A 27,841-nucleotide genomic window follows, 5' to 3' on the forward strand; every position below is an offset into this window, starting at 1 on the left:
ATATACATTGAAGTTGATGGAGAATTGAATTGCTTCATCATTGGAAGTAATGAATCATACAGTAGCATAGATATCGAAAGCCCTATTTCACGTAGAACAAATGAAATAAATTATTTTCAAGTAATCTGAATATTATTATAAAAACATATTATTTTTATTTTTAAAAAAATATTTCTATACCCTCACTACTTTTTGATAATTCGGGTAATGAGAAAAATGTTCTGGTGATCTATTGTTATCTAACAGAAATTAAGAATTCAAGTGATCGAATATAATTTTTTATAACAAAAAGTTTATAAACATTTGTAAATAAATCATCATTCGTACAGTTAATGTAGAAACAGAATCCACTTCTCTGCATTTATGTTGAAAATAATGAATAAGCGCTTCATGAATGAGTCAACTTTCTCTATTCTTCAATAAACGATAATCATTATTAAGTAGAAAAACTTTAATGGACAGAATTGAAGAGCACATGTATGAATAATCATGGAATAAGAACTTGAAGTAATCTTTTGTTTATTTTGATGTTTTTAAAAATATATTGTTCTCTTAGGTCAAACTATGAGATTTTAGACGATCATAAAAAGTATTTGAAATAAAAATCATGAAGGCATAACAAGCACTTAGAGTATTCTCTTTACTCAATTATAGGGCGTTTGTGCACACGTTCTTCGTTCTTCCCAGTTTATTCCTACTTCTCAAGTCGCCGGCCTCTACATGCCGCTGATGCTTCTGGCTCTTTTTCTCTTCGCTACTCCCTCAACGCTTTAGTTTCGTTCGGCTCTTCGGCCGCGTTGGATGTTGAATTATGGTTTTGTTATTAATCTGAAAAGTTTCATTTGAATCATTGAAGTAAACAAAACATAAAACTGTTTATACCAAGTGTGTCAATTAAAATATTTATCAAATTTTTTAAATCAACAGGTAAATAATAATTAACATATTTGTTTGTTAAAAAGTATGAAAATTATCAGCGTATTATTTTATTTCAAAGTAATTAATAATCATCTTTGTTTTCATTAAATTATTATTTTTGATTATGTGGGTGTTTAACCAAACATTCGTCATCGATTGCGTCTTTTAAAAGTGTTTGTAATACGGGTTTGACCAGAAGCAAACTGAGAGTCGCGTATTTATGAATAATTCATCTTGGAGGGCGGTCGAATTCCCTCTAGCTGTCTTATATATGCCTCTCCTCACTTCAACGTGCTCTGGTTTGTTCTTTAGATCGGTTGATTTTCATGAAAAAATATCGAAAATCGAATAGTTCATTGAAATATTCGCCAGAATAATGAAAATATATCCAATTCTTATTATTATTTATAATAACATTATGAAAATAAATTTCCAAATCATCGATTTTAGACATGTCATCAGTAACTAACTATTTTATGTCAATAGAAAAATAAAGTAGTAATTCTTGATCATTATTTATTCAAAAAAATTATCTTAAAAATGTTAAGTTCATTAAAATGAAAAAGAACCCCTACAAAAAGTTAAAACCTATCTGAAGACTAGACTGGATATTATTAGCTGGCTGTCAGATTAAAAGCATCTAAAACTAGCTCCAATCCACCATGATCTGCAAGAGTTAAAGAAAAAAAGCAATTAAACTTGCATTTTGAAGCAAACAAAAGAAAGAGACAAAACAAACAAAGCATGGTATTAGCGCCCATCAATACCAAAGTAAATTCCATAGCTTCAGGCAAAAAGAAGCTACTTATCAATGTTGATTGGTCTTCTCTTCAGCACTTTTCCTCTCAAACCCTTTTGTCCATCATCTAACCTCCTTGGTGTCATCGCTCTCCTTTCCTTCCTCTCTTCCTCTTTCTCTTTACAACGTCATCAACCTACGCACTAGCAGATACTTACCAACACCATTATATTATATATTGAGCGAAAGATGAAGAATATCTTCAAGATGTACACCAACGCAACTCAATAGCTTATGAGATTCTATCGGCATATCTTTTACTCAACACGCGACGCATTCTAATTGCACGACTTGCCGTTAAATGATGCGTGTACACGCACGAGTCATGCTTACAGACTTCCTCTTCGATCAGGTCTTCATGCTAAAAGGATTGGCCAAGGTGCTGGATATGTGAATTATTTTTAAGTTGAAGAGGGAGTATTTTTCATGGCTATGTGGATAGCATAATTGGAAAGTTTTTATGTCTTGAATGAAAATAAAATTTAATTTAATATATAATAATATATAAAAATTATAAATATATAAATTTTGTTAATAATAATCATTTTTATTGAAAATGAATTTTCTTCTTGTATTGAGGTAGTTCTATTTCGTGCAGTTAATCAGTCTTGTAGTTCATACTTGTTGCTCTTTACTTTAGTAAAAAATGATTCATTGGAGTTTTATTTTTAATTTTTTTCTTTTCGCAAAGATTTATTTTTTTCAGACAATCATGGTCGATTTATGTGTGAGAATAAGTGTTGTCTCATCAGGATGTCATGACCGCGTGCTCCTTCCAATTTATATTTATGATGTATTAGTCCTTGATGACACAGCAGTTGGTATGGTCGAGTGTTGGAGGAATTTAATTTAAAAAAAAAAGAAAAAGAAAAACATAAGAAATAAAAAAGTGAGTAAAAGAGAGACTAAATAATATAAGAAGATAAAGAAAATAAACACTAAAAGATATAGAAATATTATGTTATATTGATGTTCAAAAAGTGAGATGTAAATGTGTGACTTTATCTCATTCTCTACCAGACGCTGAAACTTCCGGTTGACCGGAGAATTTCATTCTATTTTATTCTGAAAGAGAAAAGAATTGAGAACTCTCGCCAACGCTCATCGCTAATAATAGACCAAGTGACAATGAGATTGTTTAAGAAAAAATTATTAAAAAATCAAATACGATAAGGTAGTCTAGTTATCTATTTTCAAAGACACAGTAGCTTTTAACACAAATATTTAATCTACTACTTCTCAAAAAACATGTTATTTACTTTTAGAATATTTTATAAGTTGATTTTAAAGCTTTCTTATATATAAAATGTAATCCAACATTCAATTAATTGTTGAGAAAATGTTCTTAAATGTTGAAAATTACCAAGATCATTATCACTCAATGATTTATTAGACATATGGTACTTGACTTACGATAAACGACAATGGAGATCCAATCCTAAAACGAATACTATCAAGTTATCATCGTTTATCTTCATTATAGTACCGTTATAATCCAGTCTTCTCGCTTCTCGTATTCCCTAATTATCGCAACGATCATGACTCTGGGAACTTAAAGCTGTTATATACCTAGTATGTAAGATGGAACAAGTTGGATGCACTTTCAGGTTCTCGATATGTCGATATCAAAGGCCTTTGGCAATGTATTAGCAACTGACACTGTGAATTGAAAATTGTGCCAATAATTCTTGCTAATTCAAACCCTATTGCTAGTCAATACTATAAGATGAGTTGAAAAAATGCGAGTTCAAAATTGAGAAAAATACTCTTTTATCAGAAAATATACTGGTTGAAGTTAATGAACAGATGTGTAAGTGTACGAAACTCTACTGAGAATCAAGGCCAAAATAGAATTGGTGGAAGTGAATAGTCATATTATGATTCGTTGAAGTCTATGGGTTTTGGAGCAATAAATTTCATTTTTTTTTTTTTAATTTTGGGTATTTTAACTCTCGAATTTCTTTATGATCTATTCGTGTTCATTATATACCTTTATGGAAAGAGTAACTTTACAAGCTCATTTTTTCATAGCTTTCACGTATTCCAGTATCAAAAATAAAAATTAATTTGATGAACTTTAAATAATTTAATTTAATCCAATAATATATAAAATCATGCATTCTTTTTGTGGATAAGTTTAAAAAAAGCAGTTAAGTCAGCTTGAGAAAGATTATTTGAAGGATTATATATAGATGCAAATCGTTCGATTCGTTAATTCGAACCCATGGGTTTGGCTGCCGACTGGAATCTCGATAAATCAATGCTGATACAATCGTCGGTTCCAACGCACATGGGTAAGGCGCGTGTGGCAAAAGAATAGACTTACTGGTAGGAGATAGAGTGTGTGATCCAAGAAATAAACCATACGAAGAGAAAGAGTGAGAAAAAAGTACGGGAATAAGAAGGACAGAACTTCAGTTTGCATTACTATACAGTAAGTAGAAGATAGAAGAAAAGAGAAAATTGAGGAGGAGATAAATTTATAGACTGGAAAAGAATAAGAAGAAGATATAATAAGGAAGAGGTGAGTGAGATAAAAACACCTGCCAACCAGCTGCGATCCAGATGGCTTAAGATTATGCAACTAATTTGTCTTTTTTGTCTCAGCTTTTTGCTCATTGAGATGATTATTTTTTCAAATGTATCTAAAATAGTTTTTTTAATAAAATTAAAATAATCTTCAAAGTATCTACATTTCTTTAATCTTCTACTTCTTAATTTATATACTTTTACATTTTTTGCTCATTGCTTTTATTCATTCCTTTTTTGGATTTTAATTAACTCCTATTCGCATTTCATCATTATTTAATTATTTACTTGGTTCGTAGAAATGAAAAAAAATTAATTTTTTCGATCTCACTTTGTGAAATGTTGACGGCACAAAATAAAATATTTCAATTCTAGATAATTAAAAAAATAACAAGTTAAACTTTGGCATTTTAAGATATTCTCATTTCTGAAGTTCCGACACTTCCAGGCAATAAATAAAAAGAAAGAGATCATGGGCAAAGAGTTGAGAAAGAAGTCTCACTGGATGACTAATGCCTATGCATCTGTACTATAAACTCTGAATGATCAAAGATGGGCAAATCGATGTTTCACTCCTGGGTGGGCAGTGCGTTCTCAACGCATGTGGTCAAGAGAGCATATGAGACGAATTGATAAGCCTCCTATACCGCCTCCTCATCATCATACCAAGTGAGAAATTACAAAGAACTTCAAGAGTATATTTTTCGATGATTTTCTAACAAACAAAAAAGTACGAACAAAGATTAATTTACGATCTTGAGGATAAACCACTGGAAAGCAAACTAAACTGACATTTGAGAAGAGGTTGACAGCTCAGGATGTTTTAGGTCAGTTCGAATGTTTTTAAGTAATCAAAAAGATTTTGTTCAAAAAAAAAAAATAAGCAGAAGGACAGAGATATAAATCAGGAAAAGATAAATGAATATTTGCAGTTACTTAAGATGAGGATTAAATAGACTAAACCAGCATCTAGGATACACTATAAAGTGGCACGTATGACAAAGACTTCCTCGAGAACCATAAGAGAACAAAAGAATGGATTTTTTACACTCTTGAATATTGTAGTTTGATATATTCGTTCAATACCACACGACTTTAATTTTACTTTCAGACTTTGGTATTTGTATTCCATTCCCTTAGGAGCATACAAAACGTGTACGATTACCGATTGATGTGAAAGCATTTTTATAAATGATAAAATTTTCAATCTATTTCACATGGGTGAAATACTCTATTACATAAACAGTTCCTGGAATCAAATCGAAATTGATTGATAAGGCATCAAATCATTTTTTATTTTATTTTTCGAGATTCAAGTAGTCGAAGGATAGGAATAATATAAAGCATTCAATCACATCAGTCATTCGTTCGAAACATCCGGAATAAAGAAGTGAATTTAACAAAGCAAGTCATTGAGGTAGTTCCAATAAAACTGGAAATTTAATTTTTTTGATGGACACATTTTTTCCTTGAAATGTCTTTAATTTGACTTCCTGTAATTTTATTGATTTGGTAAAAAAGACTTGTTCTATTTATTTTGAAACAGTTAATTAGAATAAATTAATTAACTTTGACCAGAGAAATAATTAATGAATTAATTATAGAGTATTTATTGGATGTTTTTTTATATTAATAATTGTTTATAGTCTATTTACTTATTAATTTTTAATCTTATCGGCTATTTTTCACAGAGACTAGAGCAATAAATTGAGAATGACATAAAGCAGTAAACAGCGTGACAGGATGTGCTACGTGATCGTAACTGGCCGCAGTCTTCTGTGGTCTCTTCTTTCCCTTGTTGCTTTGATGGCTGTTTTGTCAGCCCTCATTACACCCAAGTGGATTGTTGGACCTCACCAAATTAAAAGTATAGCTATAATAAATTAAGTTTATTTATTAAGCATATAAATTCATTTATGATACGAGCATGATTAGATGATTCGATGCTATTATTTTAATAATCATAATAAAAATTTCCAGAAAATACCACAGACCTTTTCTCACCAACGGTCGGGATCTTTAATCGCTGTACAATGCTCTTTGATAGAATGCATTGTGCTAACTTCAATAGTGAAGGCTTCGCCACTGATTCTAAAGTATTTCCGGGATTTTGGAAAGCTTCTTTATTTTTTCTTGCTTTGGGATTAGCAGTCATGAGTGTTTCAGTTCTTGCTGCTTTACTTGGATGTTGTGTTCAAAGTGTTGGAAGAAAAAGTATTTTTAATCTCGCTGGAGTAACACAAGCAATTGCAGGTAAAAAAAAAATTTCTTCTGTCATTATTATATCAAAGTTAAATTTTTGTTGAAATGAGTAATAATAAATTGTGTCATTTTTTGATTACCGAAATTGAATATGAATTAAATTGTGGAGATAATTGATTACAGATAATTGTTTGAGCTGTTCTTAATTATTGGAAGATTAAAAAATTTAATTAAAAATAGAATAAAAAGTAAGAGTTCTATGGAAGATAAATGAGAGAAATAAATTTTTTGACTTCAAATTAATAATTGCAATTTTAAAAATTTTTTTCAGGGATAATTTATCTGTTGGGAATGGTTTTATATCCGGCTGGATGGGGAGCTGAAAGGGTGCGAAGAATATGTGGGTTGGAAGCCTCTGCCTTTTACCTCGGCGACTGCACTTTGGGTAATTTATATTGAAGAAGTTTTGAAATTTTATATTAATAACTGAGAAGGCGTATAATATATATAAATGATTTATCGATAATATAAATTAATGTTATAGGTTGGGCATTTTACAGCGCAGTAATTGGAATAGTATTGACTTTCCTTTGCGCTGTATTAAGCGCCCAAGCCGAGAAATCTACTGCCAGTGACAAGGTTCAAGATAAAATGAATGAGGGCAAGACATTAATTTGCCTCGCATAAAGTTTGTGAGAAGTGTTTGGAAAAAGTACCATTGTGGAAAACAAGATTTTACGTGTGTAAATATATAACGACAAGATTAAATAACTGTTTTCGAGGGCCAGAAGTCAAAGAGAAAGTGGTGAATACAAATGAATCGTTTATCATTGCCTAAAAGGTAGCAACAACGAATATCATATCATGTTACTTAAATTTTATTTAAAAATAAATAATAATTTAGCTCATTGACTTGAGTAAAAATCATTTTATGCCTGCGCATAAAAAGAAGAGAATCAATGAACAGAATATAAAATTATTCTCAACAGCACATTGAAATTATGATTATTACATACATTTAAGAGTGCTCTTATTATAAGTAAAATATAGATATTCATAAATTTAATCATGAATGTTTTCTTTTTTCTTTTTCCTTTTATTTAGCTCTTTAGTAAAATAAAATATACTAAAAATTCAATGTTGTCACATATTTTAATTTATACAATCAGGTATTGAAAAACTTATAGAAAAAATAATCATTAAAAATGCAACAATAGCTAAAAAAAAATTCCAAAACTTGTTTTTTTTTTTTTTTTGAATTTATTTAATTTATTGTAGTACGTAAAACGCAAAATAGTAACAATAAATTTCAAAAGATAAATTAATAGAAAATAGCGCAATTATTATTTTTTACTTAATGTGTCATCATTCAGATGTTCAATAATTCACTTATTCATTTTCAATTACACAAGTTTTGCTCAGTAATGTTCTTATATACAAATTTAGCGTCATGAAGAGCTCAATATACACACCAGAAAAATGACAGAATTAGTTATAATAACAATATAAATGAAACATGACTGAGTGACCTGAGAGTGTAGTTTATATAATTTAATATTTATTGTTGTACCAATAATAGTTATTGCTTTTAGTGAACGAAACGATTTTTTCATTTTAAGTTGATGATTTATACGCTCTTATATTACTTGAATCTATTCAAATTGAAAATCTACTTGTACAATTAGTTATTATTAATATAGTAAAAAATGTGACTTATTATAAATTAATTGAATGTGTGTTATTTGGTAAACAATTGACTCTTCATTAAAAGCTTTTGATGTACAAAAAAACGTTCATTCTTATTCAAAACTCACGCATGCTAAAAACGAATTCATGTTTAATTTTCGTTATCTCTTATAAATCAATATCTCTTAGTCTATTATCACTGATTACCATTATAATTTATAAAAGATTTAAATTGTCAATGATAAATATTATTCACTCAATGAATTGAATTATTTAATCAATTAAATTAATTTAAAAATGGGATACATCCTAATTGTTTCAATAACAGTCAAAATTTTACAACAATATTCATTTTTTGTAGTTCTTGTATTAGAACTATCCAAAATAAAAGTGATAAGAAGCTTTCATACAATGTAATACATAAATAATAACTGTTTTTTAGTCGTCTTAATGAAAATATGTACATACATTTTCGTGTATTTTTCTTCTATTTTCACGACTATTGTGTCATTTCCATTATTTCAAATATCCTTTATTAACGATACCTCCGAAAATGTAATATAATAGAAAATTTTGATTTATTCTTTATTAAAACGTTCTTTGAAATTATCAGTATTTATAAATATTCAAGTTTTTACAATCAATTTATTTAAAAACATTACTTAATAAAAAAACAATTGGTTAATAAATATCAGATCTAATATATGTGAATTAATAATCAAAACAAAACATATCTCAGATGTTATTATTGGTGCACTGAATACAAATTATGCTCTTTTTTAATCGCAGAATCTTGGATTCTGTACGATGAAATCTTATATTATATGACTTTTCGTAATTTATTCTTTAAATATTTATTCTATCAATGAAATAATTACTTTTCTAAAGTCTTGATTTCAGTTGTTTCACAGGAACTTTAAGTTATTTATATAGGTGTTTTTGACCTTTTTCCAATTTATATCAAAACAGCCTGCTGTTATGTTTTTGGGGCAAATATTTCAACAGATTTCGGAGTTTGGGACTTCATCGCTTTTCTACGATCTTCAAGCATTTGACGACGTGCTTGCTCTCGAGCTTCACGTGCTTTTCGACTTGCTTCACTGCTAACAGTTGGTTTAGACTTTTGAGGTATAACAGTTCGACGTTTGATATTATTACCATTTTGAGCAAGTTGTTTTGTGGATTTTTCCACAGCGACCTAAATTACAAAATTAATTACATTCAATTGAATCGTTCAACACTATTTTTTTCTATGAATTGAAACATAGAAAATTTTAGAAAAATACTTATTTATAATTTTGTTGAATAAAATGTCATCATTATAAACTGAAAATTTAATTCGCCATTATTAAAAAAATTCATTTAAAATTCGGTTGGTTCAAATATTTAGAGATTTTGTGAAATGCCAGTTATTTTTTTTTCAGATTTTTTGTTGCTTATGGAATATTGTTTTAGAATTTAAGTCTGACGTTAGAATTCATTAATGACGAATTAGATTTTTCAACTCATAAAGAGTTAAGAAAAGATGAAGATAATTTTGAAAGATTGAAATCAATATAAATGAAAGTACCTCTTGCCACTGGGAACTTTTCAATTTATCAATGTGCTCGAAAAGATTATTGACTTGTACAACTTGAAGCATTACCATATCCCAGAATCCAGCTAAATCTTCGTTAGTTGTTGGAAATTCTTCACCAGGTATTTGGCTCTAAAATTATATAATATATAAATTAGCAGAAGAATTCAAATAAATAAATAAATATCAATTTAATAAATATTTTTTTACTATACTTTCGTGAAAATATTATTTTCTCTTCAAAACTTATTCAATTTTTCACATCGGCATGGTAAAAAAATAATGTACATATTTAGAGAGGATAATTTAACACATCTCAAACTAAGTACTCGTTATACTTTCTTCCAGTTCGAATGACAATCTTATCTATGGTTCAAACTGGCCTAGTTTTAGTTTTTAGATTTGTAATATAAAGTTAATTAGTAGAAGCTTACAATATTTTTCTGACAGAGTCCTTCAAACTGTTGCATTTTTTGCGTGGCAAGTAATCTAGCTTTTCCGGCAGCAGATCTCAACTTTCCTGCCGCTTCTTCAGGAAGTGGATCTCCACTCTCTAATTCCGCTTCTGCAGATGCAGCTAATGAAAAAAGTCTTTCAATTTCCGCTTTCAATAACTGAAAAAATAATGAATGATTTTAAAATGAATAAATACAGTTTTTTTTAAGTTTATTTAAATTTTACCTTCATAAAATAATGACCATCTTTAACTTCAGCTACATTATTTTCTTGTGCCTTCGGCTGTTCTACCAAACTCGTTGAAACCACACTAGTCTCAAGAACCGGCAAAACAACTTCCGGCGCCGCTGGCTGCTGATCTGTAATAGTAGTCATACTTGAACTTAATTTTAACGAATCATTTTTATGAATATTTCCATGTTGCGTGACAGGAACTTTCACTGAGATTTCATTCTTCTTTGAAGACACTGTTATCCTCTGTAGAGGTCTTACTAGTTGTTCACTGCCGTCTGTAGGTCTTCTTGGGCTAACAACAGGTAATTGAGCTCGAAACTCTGGTCTCAATCTTCTTAATACCGGAATATTTTTAAGAGATTCTTCATTGTTTGCAACATCAATATCGTTATTATTATCATTTGATTTATTAAAACTACTTTCATTTGAATGGGATTGATTAGCTCTTTTAAAAAAGAAACCTTGTGCCAATGCACCAGGACCATAAAGTCGTTCTACTCGTTGTTGGATAAAAGATTTTTCACTGGTTGATGATGTATTTATTGATCGATTTTCAATATCTGTAGATCCATTTAAAAAACTGTTTTCACCAAAAGATGTATTAGATACACTCGAATTTAAAGTTGATTTTGGTGATAAAATAAATGAACTTGAAGAAAAAGATTTAATTTCTTTGTTGTTTATCACTGAAGTCATTCCCATGCCCTTTTGAGTTGGCGTACTTCCACCACGAGTAGGACTAAAGTCTGAGAATGTTGTGTGTAAAGAAATACCTCTATCCACTTCAGAATACCCTTGATAAACATTCAACGAACTTCGTGACTCGACAAATGTTTCTACTTTACACTCTTTATTTCCATTACTGAATCCATTTTGACGATCCATTGCAAGAGGTGATATTGACTGACTTTTGGTAGGATATGAATGCAGTGGAACTCCGAGATTATCACCCGGTCTGAAATCATTTCAGCATTTATTAACTTGTTTTATAAAATGAACTTTAAAACAAAGCAAAACATTAGAAATTATTCAATAGTTTAAGTAATTTTCCCTTCTAAATAGAAATGTAATAAAATTTTTAAGACTTTTATTATTACAAAATAACTAGTATACTTAATCTTATTAATAAACATGATAATTTCCAATTAATCTTACCTGGAACCTGCAGGACTAGTTTCTCTGGTAATTAATCGAGATCCAGGACTACTGTCTCTAGATCTAAAACCTTCCCTAAGTTTGCTGTCGTATCGTGTAATCCCTGAATATCCACTGATACTGCAAGCCAAACCTAAATAACTAGGCTTTTTCGCTGTCAGCTGTTCTGATCCTTCGCCATTTAGATTATCATCAGGCTCTATTAATTCTGGTGTTTTTTCTGTTGGCTGTTGATATTTTGAGATTACTTCACTGCTCCTTTCGTTAATTGTATGATCTATCGGTGTTGTTGGATCTCCGTTACTCGAAAGATTTAGACTATGAAGTGTCCTTTCGGATACTGAATCCACGGTCGTTTCTGAAAATAAATTTGTGTATTTTAGGTTTTTATTTTTGTACCTTTTTAAAGTTTTCTGTGTAGACTATAGGTAGATAAACAGAATAATTATATCGTAAAACAACCAATTAATGGTTATAAAGTATGTTGAAATGGAATAAAACAACATTTTATATCCTGCTTTACCAAACTAAGAGACTTACGTGAAAATACTACTAAAAACTTGTAATCTCAACTAATAGATAGCATTGGGTAAGACTAGAGTAAAAGACAAAAATAGCTACGAGTCATGGGTGTATACTTTGATGTGTCACAAGCAATGAGAAAGTGTATTAATGTGTCTCTTGGACTAAGATCAACAGACTGTTTTATTGTGCATACTCGGGCTAATTTGATCGCAACATAGAAGAGAATAGCTAAGTTCAATCTTAATAAAATACAAATGAGGTATGAGAGATCACTGACCGTCCATCGGCCAATATCGTAACCTTGAACAGGTGATTTCATATGAGAGAATATATCAAATTAAAAAAGGTGCTAAGTAAATAAAAGGTTATTATTGATATAGAATGATTAGGTAGTTTTTTTATCAAGACTTTTTTAGAGAAAAATTGTCTCTTGAATGAAATTAAATTTTAGAATTAAGGAGCGGTAATTATTATTTGAAATGATCCAAATTTTAGACAACTTTCGAGTTTACCATCTAATTTTTTAAAAGCAAATAATAAATATAAAACAAGAGCAGTGATAAATTAAACGACTCCTTAAACTAAAAAATTTAAATATATTGTTCAAGAATACTTTTCTTCTCTAACAAACACAATAGCTACAGTATTTAACAAATGGTAAATTTGAACTATAATTTTATTACAACTATTGAACCATCGTGCACTTTGTCAAACAATTGCCAACCTGATCGGTCGGAGGCAGAGCGATCGACGTCGAGGCTGCAGCTACCAATACTCTCCTGGCTGGTCATGTTAGGATGTTTGATTGACGAGCTTTTGGTCACTATTGTTGATGTGTCCAAGTCGAGTCGTTGATAATGAAGTGGTTGAACAGCGAGTGATAGTGGCCTGGTGCGACGATTAGGCCTTCCAGGACCACCGCCACCGCCGGGTAATGCTGTTACCGTCACCGTGTCGTTGCTATTGTCGTCGTCCAAACCTGCCACCTCACTGTAGCCTCCTCGGAAGTGACGCCGTTTTTCCTCCTCTGTGCGATCCTCGTGGACACTGTCGAGGATTTTGTAGCTTTACTTTATAATTTACTGGGTTAATTAATTCCTCTTTATATATTGTGATTAATTACGTATATTTATTTGATTCAGATTTTTGTTTTTTATTAATCAATGCGTGAATTACGATATTATTTTAAATTTGAAAGAGCGTGCATGGATTATTTAGGGTTCATTTAAGCTTCTGAGCTCTCTTGTGCAGCTTTCACACTGTCGTGCAGCAATGCAGTTCGAACATCGATCGCTGGGTGCTTATTAAATATTAGAAGCAAAGTGCATCAGAAAATTATCATGCGCATCTAAACTAGATGATATGTTTATTATGTTAACTATGAAAGTTTATTCTGAAATTTGAAAAAATTTACAATTATTTGTACTTGTACAATTAAAAATATATATATTTTTATACTTGAAGTTTGTACCAATTCTAATAAGTCAAAATAATTAGTAATTTTGTAAGAGTAGAGAATAAAATAATTGTCTCAACATATAACAAGAAAAAAATAATATTCGAATGATTAATAAACTAGACGAACTATTTTAAGAAACAAATTACTTTGACAGAATATACGACATTAAAATTATTTTAAGATCAAACTCACACGATTAATTACACAGGGTTTCGTGTACTCAGTCGAAGTCACCCCTTTTTTCTACAAAAAGCGACACGAAACGCGAATAAAAGATAGTACCTGCACCGCCAATGTTTCCATATGAAGAATTTAGAAGGACTTTTTTTACTTGCTGGATTCACAGTGTACGTACCACTCTCAACTTTCAATGGCATCTTTTGTAACAAAATTCACTCAAACTCTTAATGACAATTATAATCAAACTACTGTACACTTTTACAAAAAATTGTATTGAGTCTCAAGTTACAATTATTTGTAATAAAACGAATTAATAACAGTTGATGCTTTAGTAACTCAATAAGATAGTTGAATGATCTAACAAATTGATGATTCAAATAGAGATTGATTTCTAAAGAAAAATTAATAGACTTGTTATAGAACACTTGAATCTTATCAGAATAAACGCAAGTCTAAGAGTGGCAAGGCATTCTCGACTTTCCCATCTTCATTCTCAGTTGTTCTCTTTCCTACACCCGAGCTTTCTTCTTCCTCTTCATATTCTTCTTCCCTTCCTGGTGTATAGATGGGGCCAAGTATTTTTGGAACCCTCGGCCGCCGAGAGAATCCCTCAGTCATGGCACGCGCGACTCTTCACCAAGTGAAAACAGTTTCAATGTGACAGATAATACCACTTCCCTCATCTTCTTTCTCTTATTTTTTTTTTGTTTATTTATTTATCTCTTATTGTCTCGCTTTCTTCATAACTACTTTTTTCTTTCCTCTTTAGTTATAAATTCTTGCCGACATGTAAAAGTTTTAATTCTCGCACCCAACATCCCACTTTATGAGTTTGTTGATAGCCAAAACTAAATCTCATACTTTTTGGTGCGAAAATCAGGTACAGAGTGAATTCTGGTGGAATCTTCAACGTTATATACATTTCAATATCATCATTAACCTCCATCATCAGCTTCAATCACTGAAATTTCAACTGAATCATTAAAATGTTTTCATAATAGAAATTATTTCACTTCGTTTGAACTTTCTATAAATATTATATCAGTCAAAAAAAAAAATAAATGAAAATTTTTAGAACACAAGTAATGGAGGACACAAAAATTTCTTTCATTCCTTTCTCCGACATTAAAATGACTTTTTTCGTATGAATTTCTTTCTCCAGGATCATTAGAGAAGTAGAATGTATTTCGTCAAGCGTCAAGTGTCCCATTAAACGAACCAGAAAGTCGTCGACGACGACCAGAAGAATTTTTTACTCCCTCATAAAAGATGTCATCAGTTTTAATTACCATCACCATACATCAAATTCTACCTTTTTTTCCAACATTTGCATACTTTTTATCTGTATTTTCATTCCAAAATTTTATTGAATATTGCAAAATTTATATATTAAAATCCTGTCTAAAAAAAATAGTTTAAAAAACTAATAAATTCACCGTTCTAACCAGTTAAAAAATTGAATTACATCTCACCAGAATACCTATTTATTTGAATCTAATTCCAGATAATTCCTTCAGCCCTAAATAAAACGACTCAATACAGGTAATAACATGAATTGGAAAATCAACCTAATCATTTTCAATATTCAAATACTTTATTATATAAAACCATCTTATGATAAAATACTGACTGCAAACACTAGTAAAATTGAAAATTATAGGAAGTATATTTTTCAAGACTGTAATTTATACCATTTATTCAAGCAGTGCCGAGGGTTATCAGCTATTTTGCATATGAATCTACTCTGCACCTTCTGAAAGACACGTATTATCATAAAATAAAATTAAAAAAAAAAAACATTGATGGAAAATTTTTTCTCAATTCAAACTGTTGGCTAAAACTTTAATGCCATTCTTAGGTCTATTGAATTTTTAATGGCGCCGTCCTTGCCCGTAGCAACGTTAGATCGATTCCTCCTGGTCGTCAATAATAGTTAAATGACCTCGCGTGCGATTCGCACGCTAAACAGACCTCTGGCACCAGACGACTAAGTTGTGATGATCGTTCAGAACAGCCATGACATGTTGCTTGGTACATTGCATTTGAATTCATAGCTTCCATCCTATTCTGCATTCTCAGACGGCAGCAAGAGATTGCTTGTTTGCTGGCTAGTCATCCAGCCTTACTTGTATTTTTTTTTCTTCAGCTTTTTTCTTTTCTCCAGTCTTACTAAAATTTGTGTTACAATTTTTTTATTTTACTGTAATGCTTTCTGAGCTCCAAGTCATCATCATAACTTCTGGGTTAAAATTTTCTAAACATGAGTTTATCAGTTTTTTGTTGAATCATTTTAACTTTATATTAAATTATAACATTGTAATCAAATCTATTATTAGAAAGTAAATATTTTATTTAGTTATGACTTGATTTTCTTTATAACTAAAAACATTCAAGAATTTCAATTATTTAACAAAAAAAATTTAATTATTTATAATACCTTTTGATTAATCAAAAAGTTGGATTAATCGTGTAGTTTTTAATAATTATTCCATTAAGAAATATTCTTTGAGTTGAACGTTGTTGGTAAAATTAAAATTTACGACAGAATTGGATTAGAAAAAAATCTCAAGTGATGAAAAAATTGGATGAAAAATTTTCTGAGTTGGATTTTCCAGCTGTGTTTCAAACAAGACACTCATTTTTATGCTTTATTTTTATTCTAGGGTATTTTTTTATCATTTCCTCCCATGGTTTATAATTATTTCTAGGATGATCCGGAAAAGCTGTTGATATTCGTCATGTACGGTTCCTTCTCAAAGGGTAAGTGACACCGCACGAACTTTCAGTCTCCTCTTCTTCTCTATTTATAAAACCTAAATAAACTACTATAACATTTGAACCGTGGCATACTCTTAGCTTTTCCCTTGAGATCTCAAACTTGTGACTTGTTCCATTCTTCTCCATTTTATTTTTATCTATTGTTCTATTTATTTCCTTTTTATTCATTAACAAAACAACCAAATTCTTCAATATTTATTATAGAAATAAGCATCCCGTTACTTCAACAAAATATTTTTTCTCAGATTGACTCCGTTTGGTAAATAAAAATTCATTCAATTTTCAAAATAGCGGAAAACGCTGTTAAAATGCGTGACGCAGCAAGATATACAGTAGCCGATATATATTAGTGAAATGCTTCGGTGCATCTTACAAACGGAAATAAAATAGCTTATAATTTATTATTCTCCATGTGAATTGATGAGAAAACTTTTTTATTCAATCTCCGAAGCATGAATATCTTCTTTTGTACTTAAAATGAGATGATGATAATATTAATATTAAAAGATTAAAGAGGTGGGTCATGTTATTAAAACCACCTACATAAAAATTTGTGGTCTGTTAACATAAATATTATAATCATTTGAAATTTGTGCGTGGGATCAAGTCTTAAAAATTACAGATTGATGGTTCAATTCCATTTTATCCTCCTTTATGTCTTTAAATGGTAATATTTCATCTTTTTATGTGACAAAAAATATCTACTATGTGAAAGAAAAGTGCATTTAATTAATCTAAATAAATTGCCTGAGATAATACAGCATCTCAAGCATAAAAAGAATATATAACAAAGAATGAGGGTTAATAATGATCGTTTCAGTTAATCCAAACTAACAAGCACAAGTACTTGAACCACGAAAAATTGAGTGTACAAATTTTTTGCTCATTTTATTAGGTTTTTTCCATTTGTATATTTTTGCTTTGATTGAAACTTGTATTTGTAGGGTCTCTCATATTATAGATTTTATAAATATCTTCAAACAATCAAAAACTAGTAATAAAATATAATCTTAATAATTGAGAAATTATTTGAATTTGTTATTCTTGTCATGGGATAGTATTGTCAAACTTTCCCTTCAAAAATTTCATTAATTTAATTAATTTTCCAACTATTGTCCGTAAGTTATTATGTAGATATTCAGAATGAATGTTTTAATTACAAATTATTTATCATGTGATTTTATCTTGTATCATTGTTTTTTTTTCAATTATCTTATAATTTTAATTTAAGAATATTAAATTGATTGTTATCTTTATTTTGTAATAATCTACAAATAAAATTAAATTATGATAATCATCAATGAATTTTAATCGATCAATTTAGAAACATTAATATCACCTAATTCAAATAAGTCTGAATATTCTAAGATAACTACTACTGAATTATTGTATTTTAAATTTTATTTATTACTTTTAAAATGATTTTAAAAAATTCATTAAATGATTTCATGTAACCATAAAGTACATAATCAAATGATAACAATAAAGACCCTGAATCACTTTCCATACGTAAATTTTCAAGAGGGAAACTTGTATTGCCAACTAACGAAGGAACCGGATTTCCGAAAAAGGGAAACCCAGATGCAAGTTTTCTACGTCATAGTATTGACAAAACGCCCACATGAGCAATTAATTACTTAGTGAATGAGAGAATCAAGATAACAAAAATATGCACTAGTGAGGAAGAGATAAATGTGTGAAAAATATGTGTAAATTCGTACGTAATAAACAAGAGATGAAACTAAATGAAAATAAGGAATAAGAATAAGACAAAATCTCAGCAAAAGAACCTGTTGTATTCCAGATAAAATGAACGCGCGGTGAACGAAGCATTCCAAGCAATAAGAACAGACACGAAAGATAGAAAGTGTAAAGGAAAGAGTGAGAAGACTAACCAGTCAATGTAACAATGGTTAACGGCAGCAAATAAACGTGAACAGGGTCAATGTTGATTAATCACATGTAAGAATGTTCCTATATGTTTTTTTAGATAATTATTACAATTAATTAGTATTAATATTTTAAGTTATGTGAAACTTACTTTTTTTTTACTAAATTAAGAAATTTTTCTTGAATAAAAAATGAAATCATTAAAAAATTAAATTATTTTTTCATTTTAACATTGATTTTCTAATCACGAATGACCTGTTTAAATTTTAAAAAACCGTTTTTTTTTATGTAGTTAAATTGTGTATTAGAACTACAGCTAGAGAGGAAGAAGGCTCGGTAATTGAACTCTACAACAGACTCAATTATCTAGAGAAATAGCTTATTGGTGTTGACCATAGATGAGGAGATTACCTAGAAGATGTGATTAAACATAAGGTGTGCACGACCCATTTAATTCGAATGGATAGACACAAAATAGCGGAAGAAAATTGACTGCTAACTAGATAACGAAAACATTTTACCAAAAATTCACTCAATTTCGCAATAAATTGATCAATTAATTGAAAATGACGAGAGTACGAAGTAAATCAAAATTTTTAGGATTCAGGGAAATGGGTTCAAATTGGAAAACAATATTGATTTCATTTTTTCGATGTGGACGTACGTGTCTATAGTCTGAGACTAAGTCTAGGGTGTGAAGAAAGTACCGTTCAAGGTCGACACGATCATGCCGGTCGATACACCCATACGATCTCGTGTCTTTCATCATCAATTTGACTATTTGTTTTCTCCATTATTACTAAATATTATCTTAGATGTAAATGAACAGTTAATTTACAATGAAATAAACTTAATATAGCAAAAACTGTTAAGTAAACAGTACAAGTTAACAGAAAATAGTATCAAGATAACATTTTGTTTTGATAACTTGAATAAGACATGAAGAGTTCATTTGAAAGACTCTTCACAAATGTTGAGAAACATATGATCTAGTTACATTATTTAATTAAATGTTGGATCATTTCATAAGTTAAAAATTCATTTGTTTACTAATTCTCATCAAATAGTTTGCTTATTAGAGCCAGATGAAAAAACCACATGAATTTTAGGTAATTCAGTTCTTTCTAATTAAAAGTTAATGAAATAGTTGAGAAAAAATAACTTATTATAAACTCACTGCAATTTCCAGCTCTCTAAATCACACATTCCACAAAAAAGGTGCCGTCAGATGTGCAAAAGTAGACAGGATGACACAATCAAGCGAAACAGGATGTATTGGAGTGCAGGATGATGACGAAGGATAGAAGCACTAGTGTAACGCTTAGTTATTTAATGGAGACTAGAAAATGTTCAAAACACTGGTGAATAAAATGATCGTGACTAATGTAGTTACGTTTCAGGTTGTTGAAGAAAGTCCAAGAAATACAGACGTTCACACGGCGTAACACACAGCGGTAAAGAGCAACGGTGTTTTTCCCGCAAGGGGAAACCAGAAGAAATGGTGGTGGAAAGTTGCAGTGCTCACTTCTCCTTCCTCTCAGCCTTTCTTTTAATTTTAAGTCGAATATCTACATGATCTCACAACTAACAAATAAAATGTCTACTAAATGCTATTGATACTATTAAATCCTTGAAATTAGTTGATTTTTAATGTCTATATCCTTTTATTCTTCTACTTACGTTGTATTCAAGTATGACGAATCCAAATTGCCGCTTAGAACTGAGAATTAATAATAAAATGACACAAAAATCGATAATGACAGTTTGAAGATTATGTTCTTTCAGATAACTGCTGATAAAATGACCGGATGATAATTACAATACACTCACGATAGATTTAGTACTGAGGGTGTGCCTTGAATTAGTTAATCATAGCCGTCAATGAAACCGTCAAACGTGAGAAACACGCGGTAGCCATCTTGATAACTGATGAAATCAGCGCACCCTAGTAGACGCCGATTTAAATTTCGCTTTCCCGCTAATGACATGAGCATTTCTTTGCAAAATATTCAACATTTTGTGGAAAAAAATTGTTTTTAAACTCGTCATACGATGGTTTTAAAATAAACAATCAAAATTGAAATATTCGATAACATAATCGTTTAATAAAAAAGATGAAAAAAAACAAATAATAATAAAAAAATAGGATTATCTTGATAATAATGTAAACGGGTACCATGATATCTTGTTACGTTCCTAATCTTTCTCATTGAGTCAACGTTTTTAGTACAGTTTTTAGATTGAAGAATAAAGTAGTGCAGTATGGAGCAGCGTGACAAGAAGCGATACATAAAGTTGGTGAAATTTTGATACTGCACGAGGTCAACAGGTGCATGAAAAATTGTGTGATTGTTGACATTATAAGGTAAGATTTAGAATAAAACAATGTATGGTTAATTTTTATAAGATTAGGTTATAAATATATGATAAATAAATTATATTTTTCTTTCAGAAATACATGTGGAATCTTACGACCACGTGGGCCTCACGTTTTTTAAGAAACAAGTGCCGAAACTCAATAAATTACTTGGAATTATACGAGAGGATGAGACTGATGTAAAGAAAAAAATAAATAAGTAATTATTTAAGGTAACAAACAATTTAAATCATGAGGTGATTAATAGGAGAGCAATAACAACAATCACTCTTCTATATTTTACACATGTGAAAATTAATTACGTTCTAAAAATCTTCTCGTGTATATTATGTACTTTGAATTAAAAACGAACTATATTTACATAAACTGATATGATCAATTTTCTAAAAAAAATCTTATTGTAAATAATACTTTTAGATATTGGTTTTAATAAAATAATAATTAACACGAAGCAAAAACCAAATGCTGTGATTAAAATGCAGACAGTGAAACAAAGTCAATAAAAATATTGAAAAGTTTATTATAAAATATTTGAATAATTAATCAATCCACGTGAGAATCATGGCCGAAGGAGTACCGAAATTGAAAAAATTCAAGCATTCCATTTTATCAGATCATGTTGAAAGTCAAGAATTTCAAGAAATATTTCGTAAACATTGGCTAAATCAGATGAGTATCAAAACAAAAAACTTGGAGATTATTGTGGAACCTTTTAGGGTTTGCAAAATATCAAATTTCATTAGAAGTGAAAGTTTTATGGATGATTTAAAAAGTGAATTGTCAGAAGTTCAAAGTAAGAGGTTGACTATGGATTTGTATCAATTTGAGCAGACAAATGATCTTGCTAATTATTGTACTGATAATATTGGTATATTTCATGAAACTTTTAAAACAACTATGGTCACTTGGATGGAAAATAATACAAATATTGAGTTGAGCTCAACAATATCAATGACTGGATCTTGTTATTGTGACACAGATTATTTACTCTGTCATGACGATAATATGGGCGATAGAAGAATTGCATTTATCCTTTACCTTATGCCCACTTGGTCAGCGAAAGATGGAGGCACTCTTGATTTATTTGATACTGATGATAAAGGTCTTCCAAAGAATGTGGTTCGATCAATTGTTCCTGAATATAATTCTTTGGTATTTTTCGAAGTATCAGATCATTCTTATCATCAAGTAGCAGAAGTGACGTCACCTGAATTATCAAGGTGGTCAATTAACGGTTGGTTTCATGGACCTCAAAGAGAATGTCGACCGCCTCATCCTCAAATTGAATGTCAGTTACTGGATCCAATTGATAAAGAAGAAGATTTAAGCTATTGGATAATGGATACTTATCTTACAGCTGGGATTGTTGAAGGGATACAAAATGATGTCGAGAAGAAATCTTATACATACCTTGGACACTTTTTGAAGCCGAAAATGTATGAAAAATTGTCTCAAGAGATAGTAGCAGAGTCAATTAAATGGAAAAGAGTCGGTCCGGCAAATTTGAGAAATTATGAAGTGGCTGAAGCATCGAGCTTGCCGTGTACTTTGAAAAGATTTTATGATATGTTCGGAACCATATCATTCTTTCGATTATTAAAAAATTATACACAGCTAGATCTGGTGCCTGACAACAAAAATATGAAGCCGCAGATGTCAATTGAGCTTCAGAGATGGTCGAAAGGATGTTATACACTTATCTGTGATAAACTTTCTGAAGAAGAAAGTAGTGGTATCGTTGATGAAGACAATGCTGATGATGAAAAATCTAATATCAACAGTAGCAGAGGAAGTATTGAAGAAGAGAAACTTCAAAAAAGATGCATCGGCTTGTCTCTCAGTGATGGTTCTGGTGGAAAGAAAGTTGACAAAATATTAGAAACTAATGATGATTGGAATCGTGATCCTTTTGAAGATGATAAGGTTCTCAGGAGTATTCTGAAGGATAAAAAACCTAAGGTAGATAAGCAAGATGAATCAGAAGAAGCTTCTTGTTCAAAGTCTGAAGATTACTCTAAAAGGAGTCCACCACTTCATCCTGATTCTGAAGATCCAGAAGTTTCAGATATTGGAGATTATCTATCAGATTCTTTATCAGAAGATGACCAAGATGAAGAAGAAGAGCAGGATGTGCCCGGGACTTTAGATGTAATTATGCAGTTTAATACTAATGATGTGCCTGAGAGCGAGACAATAGATTACATAGATACTAAGGAACTGGACAGCGCTCTAATTCATATAGCACCTGATGATAATCATCTCAGCTTAGTTTACAAACAACTGAGTACCTGCAGACTCCATAAATACGTTAATCATTACTGCGAGGGTTACTTTTACAATCTAATATGTACGTATCGTGAATAGTCACAACTAAACAAAGATGAAATAGACGTGATAGAGAAAAAGAAGATTAATGAATAACATGTCACATTCATTGAATAATATAATATATATATATATATATATATATATATATATATTATATATATATTATATATTATATGTATATTATATATATATAGATCCTTACATTTAAATATGTAATATAGCAATAGTTTAAATATCAAAACAACAATATTGAAAAATAATGTAAAAGATATATTAATCACTCATTTATACATTCAGATTCAATCAAAAAATGTTTAATAAATTTTCAACAATGATATAACCCTCTGCATGTAATATAGTATTTGTATTAATAAAATTATCAGTATTGATGGCCATTGTTATTTTTTTTAATAATTAAAACAATTTAACATAAAAATAAGTAAGAAAAAAACTAAGAATTACTTTTTACTACGTTTATTAAAGTGCAAAGATATGTTTTTTTACATAACAAAATTTTTTGACTGTTAAAGGTAAAAGTATTAGATAAAAACAGACTTTACGAATCATGCACAATCATTGAATAATTAATTGATTTAATTACTTGAATTATTAAATACAGTACTAGAGGTTTATAAGGACGAAAACTTATGAGCATTATTGGTTTTCCACAAGTGCTCTTTATTTTTCAAGCCCAAAAATTAAATATTATTATATTATTTATAAAATTAAAGCAATAAATATTGATAATGTTTCTTAATAAAATTCTATTGTCATAATAATTAATGTGCATTAAAAATAAAAAATTAAGGTTAGTAGGCCTGTGATTGCATTTGAAAAAATAGTAAAGCTTACTCTCGATTATAAAGATTTATAACGTTGCCCGATTCACTCTTTTCTGTCATATTTCGGTTTTCATCACTTTTATTATTTATCACAGCTTCGTTGATCAGCATCTGAAATAATGATTATAGCTATGAATAATTTATTTTATATCAATTTCTATTGCTTTTATAATGATGTATTATGATTATAAAGAGTTATTGTCAATTGTAATGTTTTTTCTCAATCAACTTGGCCAATAATTACCAGTCTCGCCCGTGACATAGAGAAGACATTAGTTCCAGTTGATCAAAAATGAAGATCAAAGAAAAGATTGATAGACAGACGAAAAAGCATTGATGATCATGTAGGACGCACCTGAGAGGCTGAGGATGAAGGTGAGGCTCCAAACATTTTTTTTCTGAGCTCATTCAACTGTAGCTCCTGCTGGTAACTAACGTCACTCTCTTGAGACTCCTCACGTCGTGCATCAGTAACAGACTCACTTGAATACTCAACGTGAATCCATGGACAAACTATCGGTGATGATGGTAAGGAATGTTTACTTCCTGGTCTTGATAGTCTTGGAGACAGTCTCCTAAATAATGAAACTATTTTTGATCTATAAAAAATAATTATTAAATAGTTTTGTTCTCATCTCTATTATCAACTAATTAATTAATTGGCTATAAATATTCACTTTGTCGTAGGGATTCTTAATCCACTAATTCTCGGACTTCGTGAAAGTAAATGTTCCGCACTTCTGCTAGTATTTTGCCAATCAGTGTTAACTTTTCGACCCATTCGCCAATCTAAACTATTACTTTGGCGAGATTGCAAAGCTATAATCGACGAAAAATTTTAATTAATAATAAAGTTCAAAATAATGAAAAGTTGTGAGGAGTAAAATTTTATTGCATTCAATACCTGACTCAGTTGAGCGTTGTCCTATTTTCCAGTCTAAGCCTGAACTACTTTTATTCACACTATAAATATTATCACAGGATTTCGTGGTAAGGCAAGTACCTTGACGTCGCCTCAACAGTCTTGAAACTGGTCCCAAAGTTCTGTAGTGACAAAAAAAAATTATTTTTAAATTTTTCCCTTTAGCTTTTTTCAAATAGGCTGCTAAATTTAGTCTTACTTTTTAAACTTTTTTGGTTGATTTATTGATTTATTCTCACAAGGAGTGATCTCAATTTCAGGTTCTGGACAAAACGTACCGATCCTTAAGTGACTATAAGCCGCTCTCAATTGAACACCGTCAAGAGGACGAAAATTAGCTCGCTCTATTGATGACACCCGAACTATTTCGATTTTTGGACGTGATTCCATTTCTTAATGTCTGTTATATATTTACTTTTAAGTTAAACAACTTTGTACACATGAACACAAGTTTGGTAAGGCATAAAAAAAGCCATCGTTGAATGGAAAAATATTGACAAACGCTGATGTAAAATAATCGGATTAAATTCCAAGGGAACGAGCAAAGACTGATTGGTTATTTATCTATATATTTTCTCAAAGCTTCATTGACTCACTGGAGTCAAGCTACTGGTATTCTATCCACATCAGTAGTTTTTTAGAGCAGCAAAAGTGATATAAAGAGAATGCACTTATAAATGAAATAATATGATAGAATTATTATCAAAATAGATTATCAAAAGTGGCTAATCATTTAAACTTTAAATTTGGCACATAACGTTACATTCAGATAAACTATAAATCCAAACTTATAACACGTGCTCCTTAATCTTACCGTTAATACATAACTCAAGTGTCTTACACTCAATGTAAATATTGACTTGTTCACTTATCACCCTTTAGAATAGTACAAATTCCTTTATCAATTCGGATAAGATAATTTTTTTTTCACAAACGTTTGGATATTTTTATCAACGTCAACTTCAGCTACTGTAATAAGTGCAGAAACATACTAAATGGAATAAAAATACCAGAATGAGATGAGTAATTAAAAATAGTGAACATAATAATGACAACGTAAAGCAGGCGTGGAGGTCACGTAATTGCTAGTTGCACTATGATACATGAAAGTCTTTTGGTATTCGTGCTAGCATGTTAGTGATGATGATTCTTGGCAACATAGCATTCTTGTAAACATCAAAAGTATCTAGTTATTCCATTCATGAGACTATTGCACACTCACTAGTTCCCAGAGTCAGTTAATTCATTTTTAAAAGCTCACATTACACTAGCTTACCCTCAATATAAATTGAAACAATATAAATAAAAGCACGTCGTGCTCTATTTAGCGCTTGCCAAGCTTTTTTCACTTGTCTGATTTATACTTTACATTGAACTTTTCACTTTGTTTTTTTTTTCTAGTACATGAAAAGATAAACAGTAAGCTTTACTCGCAAAACTCGCGGCTACTAAATAATAATGTCTAATGTCTCTTTTTTATACTAAAGTAAATGCTTTGTTTTAATTTTAAGTGCAATTGTTTTTATCCACGCCAAAGTACCTGGATGAATAGAAAAATAAAATCACAAAAGCTAAGAAAAAATTAAAATCAATTATAAAATAGAACTATTTCCATCAGATAACTTTGATTAGACCTTTAACTAAGAAATGTATTTACTACCTGATAAATACAACGACCTTTTCAACTGGATTCTCCTGTTGCATTTTTATTAGTGATTGTCGTCACTTTATTTTGAAGAAGCTTTAAATTTACCATACCAAGGCCTCACTAATATAAAGGAAGCCACTTTTCTAGGCTGAAAAGTCCTTTTTGATTTTTAGAAAAAATAAGGAAATCTTATAAATTCTGATGCCAAATGAGATTGTCAGGATCATTAAACACTTTATTCACTTTTTATATAAACTTTTAATTATAGACACGAAAAGAAAATGACTATCTTCACTAAAAGAAACTCAATATTGTAAAAACTTTCAGTCATATAATATATTATCACTAAGTTCATAATATTTTTAGTGTCATATTGAAAATAATTTTTATTAAACATAGAAAATATAGAACTCATTCAAGAATTTCGAGCTTCATTGATAACTTTTCTCTTCCGTAACAAAAATTCTTTTTGACACAACTCAAAGGATCTATAAATAAACTAACACCGGCCTCGTTCATACTTTTATTTATTTCTGTGTTTCGTTTGATTATTGTCATTTTTTTTTAAATTAAAAATTGCAGTTATAGTTGAAATAATATAAATTTCAGATATTGATCAATAATTATTACAATAAAAAAAAATCATTAGAAAACATTTGGTATAAATTTATTTTCCCTCGCTTTCGATAGTTATTATACTTGTAGTTAATATAATTTTTAGGTTAAAAACACCTCCACTTCAAGGAGACGATACCGTTGGACTGCCGACATTAGGAAGCAGTTGATACGCCTATACCTAGGCTCTATCTTACTCTCTAACACTCCAAAATTAATTCTGTCTCGCTTCTGGTCTTCATCAGACTTGCGCTGTGGCTCAAGCTTACTCCAGCACATCAACGAGTCTTTGCCATCCATTATTATCAATACTCGGCCTTCGGAATATGTAAATACATACATGGTACATAAAATAAGCAGAATTGTCGATTAAAAAGATTAATGAAATAATAATTAAATTATTTTGAATGATAGAGAAATAAATTTTAATTCTTCATGAATAAAAATGTCCGATGTTAAATAATAGAATCAACTCTGATCAATTTGAAATAGTGAGGATGATTTCTTAGAAAAGTGTGTGGGTTAATGCCCGCAGAATGAAATGAAGGTGACTCGAGCATGAAAACACGCATGCGTTCAATATCTAAATTCCGCGCCATTTTAATTTTATTTATTTATCAATAAGTAAAACATAAATTTATTCATTTGTTTACAATAATGAATGCTTATTAAAATGTTAACATCATTAAAAATATTTTTTGAATATTAAACAATTACTCAAA

General features: G+C 30.0%; 4 protein-coding genes across 10 annotated transcripts; 2 read left to right on the forward strand and 2 right to left on the reverse strand.

Moving 5' to 3' along the window:
- Nucleotides 1-772: 772 nt before the first annotated feature.
- On the forward strand, nucleotides 773-7,514 carry LOC118073713 (LHFPL tetraspan subfamily member 2 protein). 2 transcript variants are annotated; one of them, XM_035094380.1, is made up of 5 exons: nucleotides 773-927; nucleotides 5,938-6,113; nucleotides 6,227-6,499; nucleotides 6,780-6,893; nucleotides 6,993-7,514. In XM_035094380.1, exons 2-5 carry the CDS (start codon nucleotides 5,990-5,992, stop codon nucleotides 7,133-7,135), a joined length of 654 nt encoding a protein of 217 aa, XP_034950271.1. In that variant the 5' UTR covers nucleotides 773-927; nucleotides 5,938-5,989; the 3' UTR covers nucleotides 7,136-7,514. The 2 variants fall into 2 exon arrangements, with proteins under 2 accessions (XP_034950271.1, XP_034950272.1); XM_035094381.1 differs by lacking the exon at nucleotides 773-927 and adding an exon at nucleotides 4,728-5,073.
- Nucleotides 7,515-7,722: 208 nt separating this feature from the next.
- vlc (vulcan) lies at nucleotides 7,723-20,300 on the reverse strand. 3 transcript variants are annotated; one of them, XM_035094472.1, is made up of 8 exons: nucleotides 20,068-20,300; nucleotides 19,565-19,971; nucleotides 12,805-13,127; nucleotides 11,556-11,913; nucleotides 10,392-11,355; nucleotides 10,145-10,324; nucleotides 9,705-9,842; nucleotides 7,724-9,332 (listed from the first exon to the last, which is right to left on the reverse strand). In XM_035094472.1, the coding sequence occupies exons 2-8, from the start codon at nucleotides 19,591-19,593 to the stop codon at nucleotides 9,111-9,113; spliced, it is 2,214 nt and encodes a 737-aa protein (XP_034950363.1). In that variant the 5' UTR covers nucleotides 19,594-19,971; nucleotides 20,068-20,300; the 3' UTR covers nucleotides 7,724-9,110. The 3 variants fall into 3 exon arrangements, with proteins under 3 accessions (XP_034950362.1, XP_034950363.1, XP_034950364.1); XM_035094471.1 differs by lacking the exons at nucleotides 19,565-19,971; nucleotides 20,068-20,300 and adding an exon at nucleotides 13,822-14,002 and having other exon boundaries at nucleotides 7,723-9,332; XM_035094473.1 differs by lacking the exon at nucleotides 19,565-19,971 and having other exon boundaries at nucleotides 7,725-9,332.
- A 332-nt stretch (nucleotides 20,301-20,632) lies between these two features.
- On the forward strand, nucleotides 20,633-23,296 carry sud1 (Prolyl 3-hydroxylase sud1). Of its 2 annotated transcripts, XM_035094476.1 has the most exons (3): nucleotides 20,633-20,752; nucleotides 20,840-20,976; nucleotides 21,182-23,296. In XM_035094476.1, exon 3 carries the CDS (start codon nucleotides 21,326-21,328, stop codon nucleotides 23,126-23,128), a length of 1,803 nt encoding a protein of 600 aa, XP_034950367.1. In that variant the 5' UTR covers nucleotides 20,633-20,752; nucleotides 20,840-20,976; nucleotides 21,182-21,325; the 3' UTR covers nucleotides 23,129-23,296. The 2 variants fall into 2 exon arrangements, with proteins under 2 accessions (XP_034950367.1, XP_034950365.1); XM_035094474.1 differs by having other exon boundaries at nucleotides 20,840-23,296.
- Nucleotides 23,297-23,595: 299 nt separating this feature from the next.
- Nucleotides 23,596-27,782, reverse strand: LOC118073766 (uncharacterized). Of its 3 annotated transcripts, XM_035094477.1 has the most exons (7): nucleotides 26,517-27,780; nucleotides 25,671-26,396; nucleotides 25,056-25,526; nucleotides 24,839-24,978; nucleotides 24,612-24,753; nucleotides 24,290-24,533; nucleotides 23,596-24,045 (listed from the first exon to the last, which is right to left on the reverse strand). In XM_035094477.1, the coding sequence occupies exons 3-7, from the start codon at nucleotides 25,244-25,246 to the stop codon at nucleotides 23,941-23,943; spliced, it is 822 nt and encodes a 273-aa protein (XP_034950368.1). In that variant the 5' UTR covers nucleotides 25,247-25,526; nucleotides 25,671-26,396; nucleotides 26,517-27,780; the 3' UTR covers nucleotides 23,596-23,940. The 3 variants fall into 3 exon arrangements, 2 of the variants coding, with proteins under 2 accessions (XP_034950368.1, XP_034950369.1); XM_035094478.1 differs by lacking the exon at nucleotides 25,671-26,396 and having other exon boundaries at nucleotides 25,056-25,256; nucleotides 26,517-27,781; XR_004691132.1 differs by having other exon boundaries at nucleotides 23,904-24,045; nucleotides 24,179-24,533; nucleotides 25,056-26,396; nucleotides 26,517-27,782.
- Nucleotides 27,783-27,841: the final 59 nt, after the last annotated feature.

This window comes from Chelonus insularis, unplaced genomic scaffold, assembly GCF_013357705.1.
Source record: "Chelonus insularis isolate UGA/USDA-ARS -01 unplaced genomic scaffold, ASM1335770v1 scaffold_362_pilon, whole genome shotgun sequence".
Classification (NCBI taxonomy): domain Eukaryota; kingdom Metazoa; phylum Arthropoda; class Insecta; order Hymenoptera; family Braconidae; genus Chelonus; species Chelonus insularis.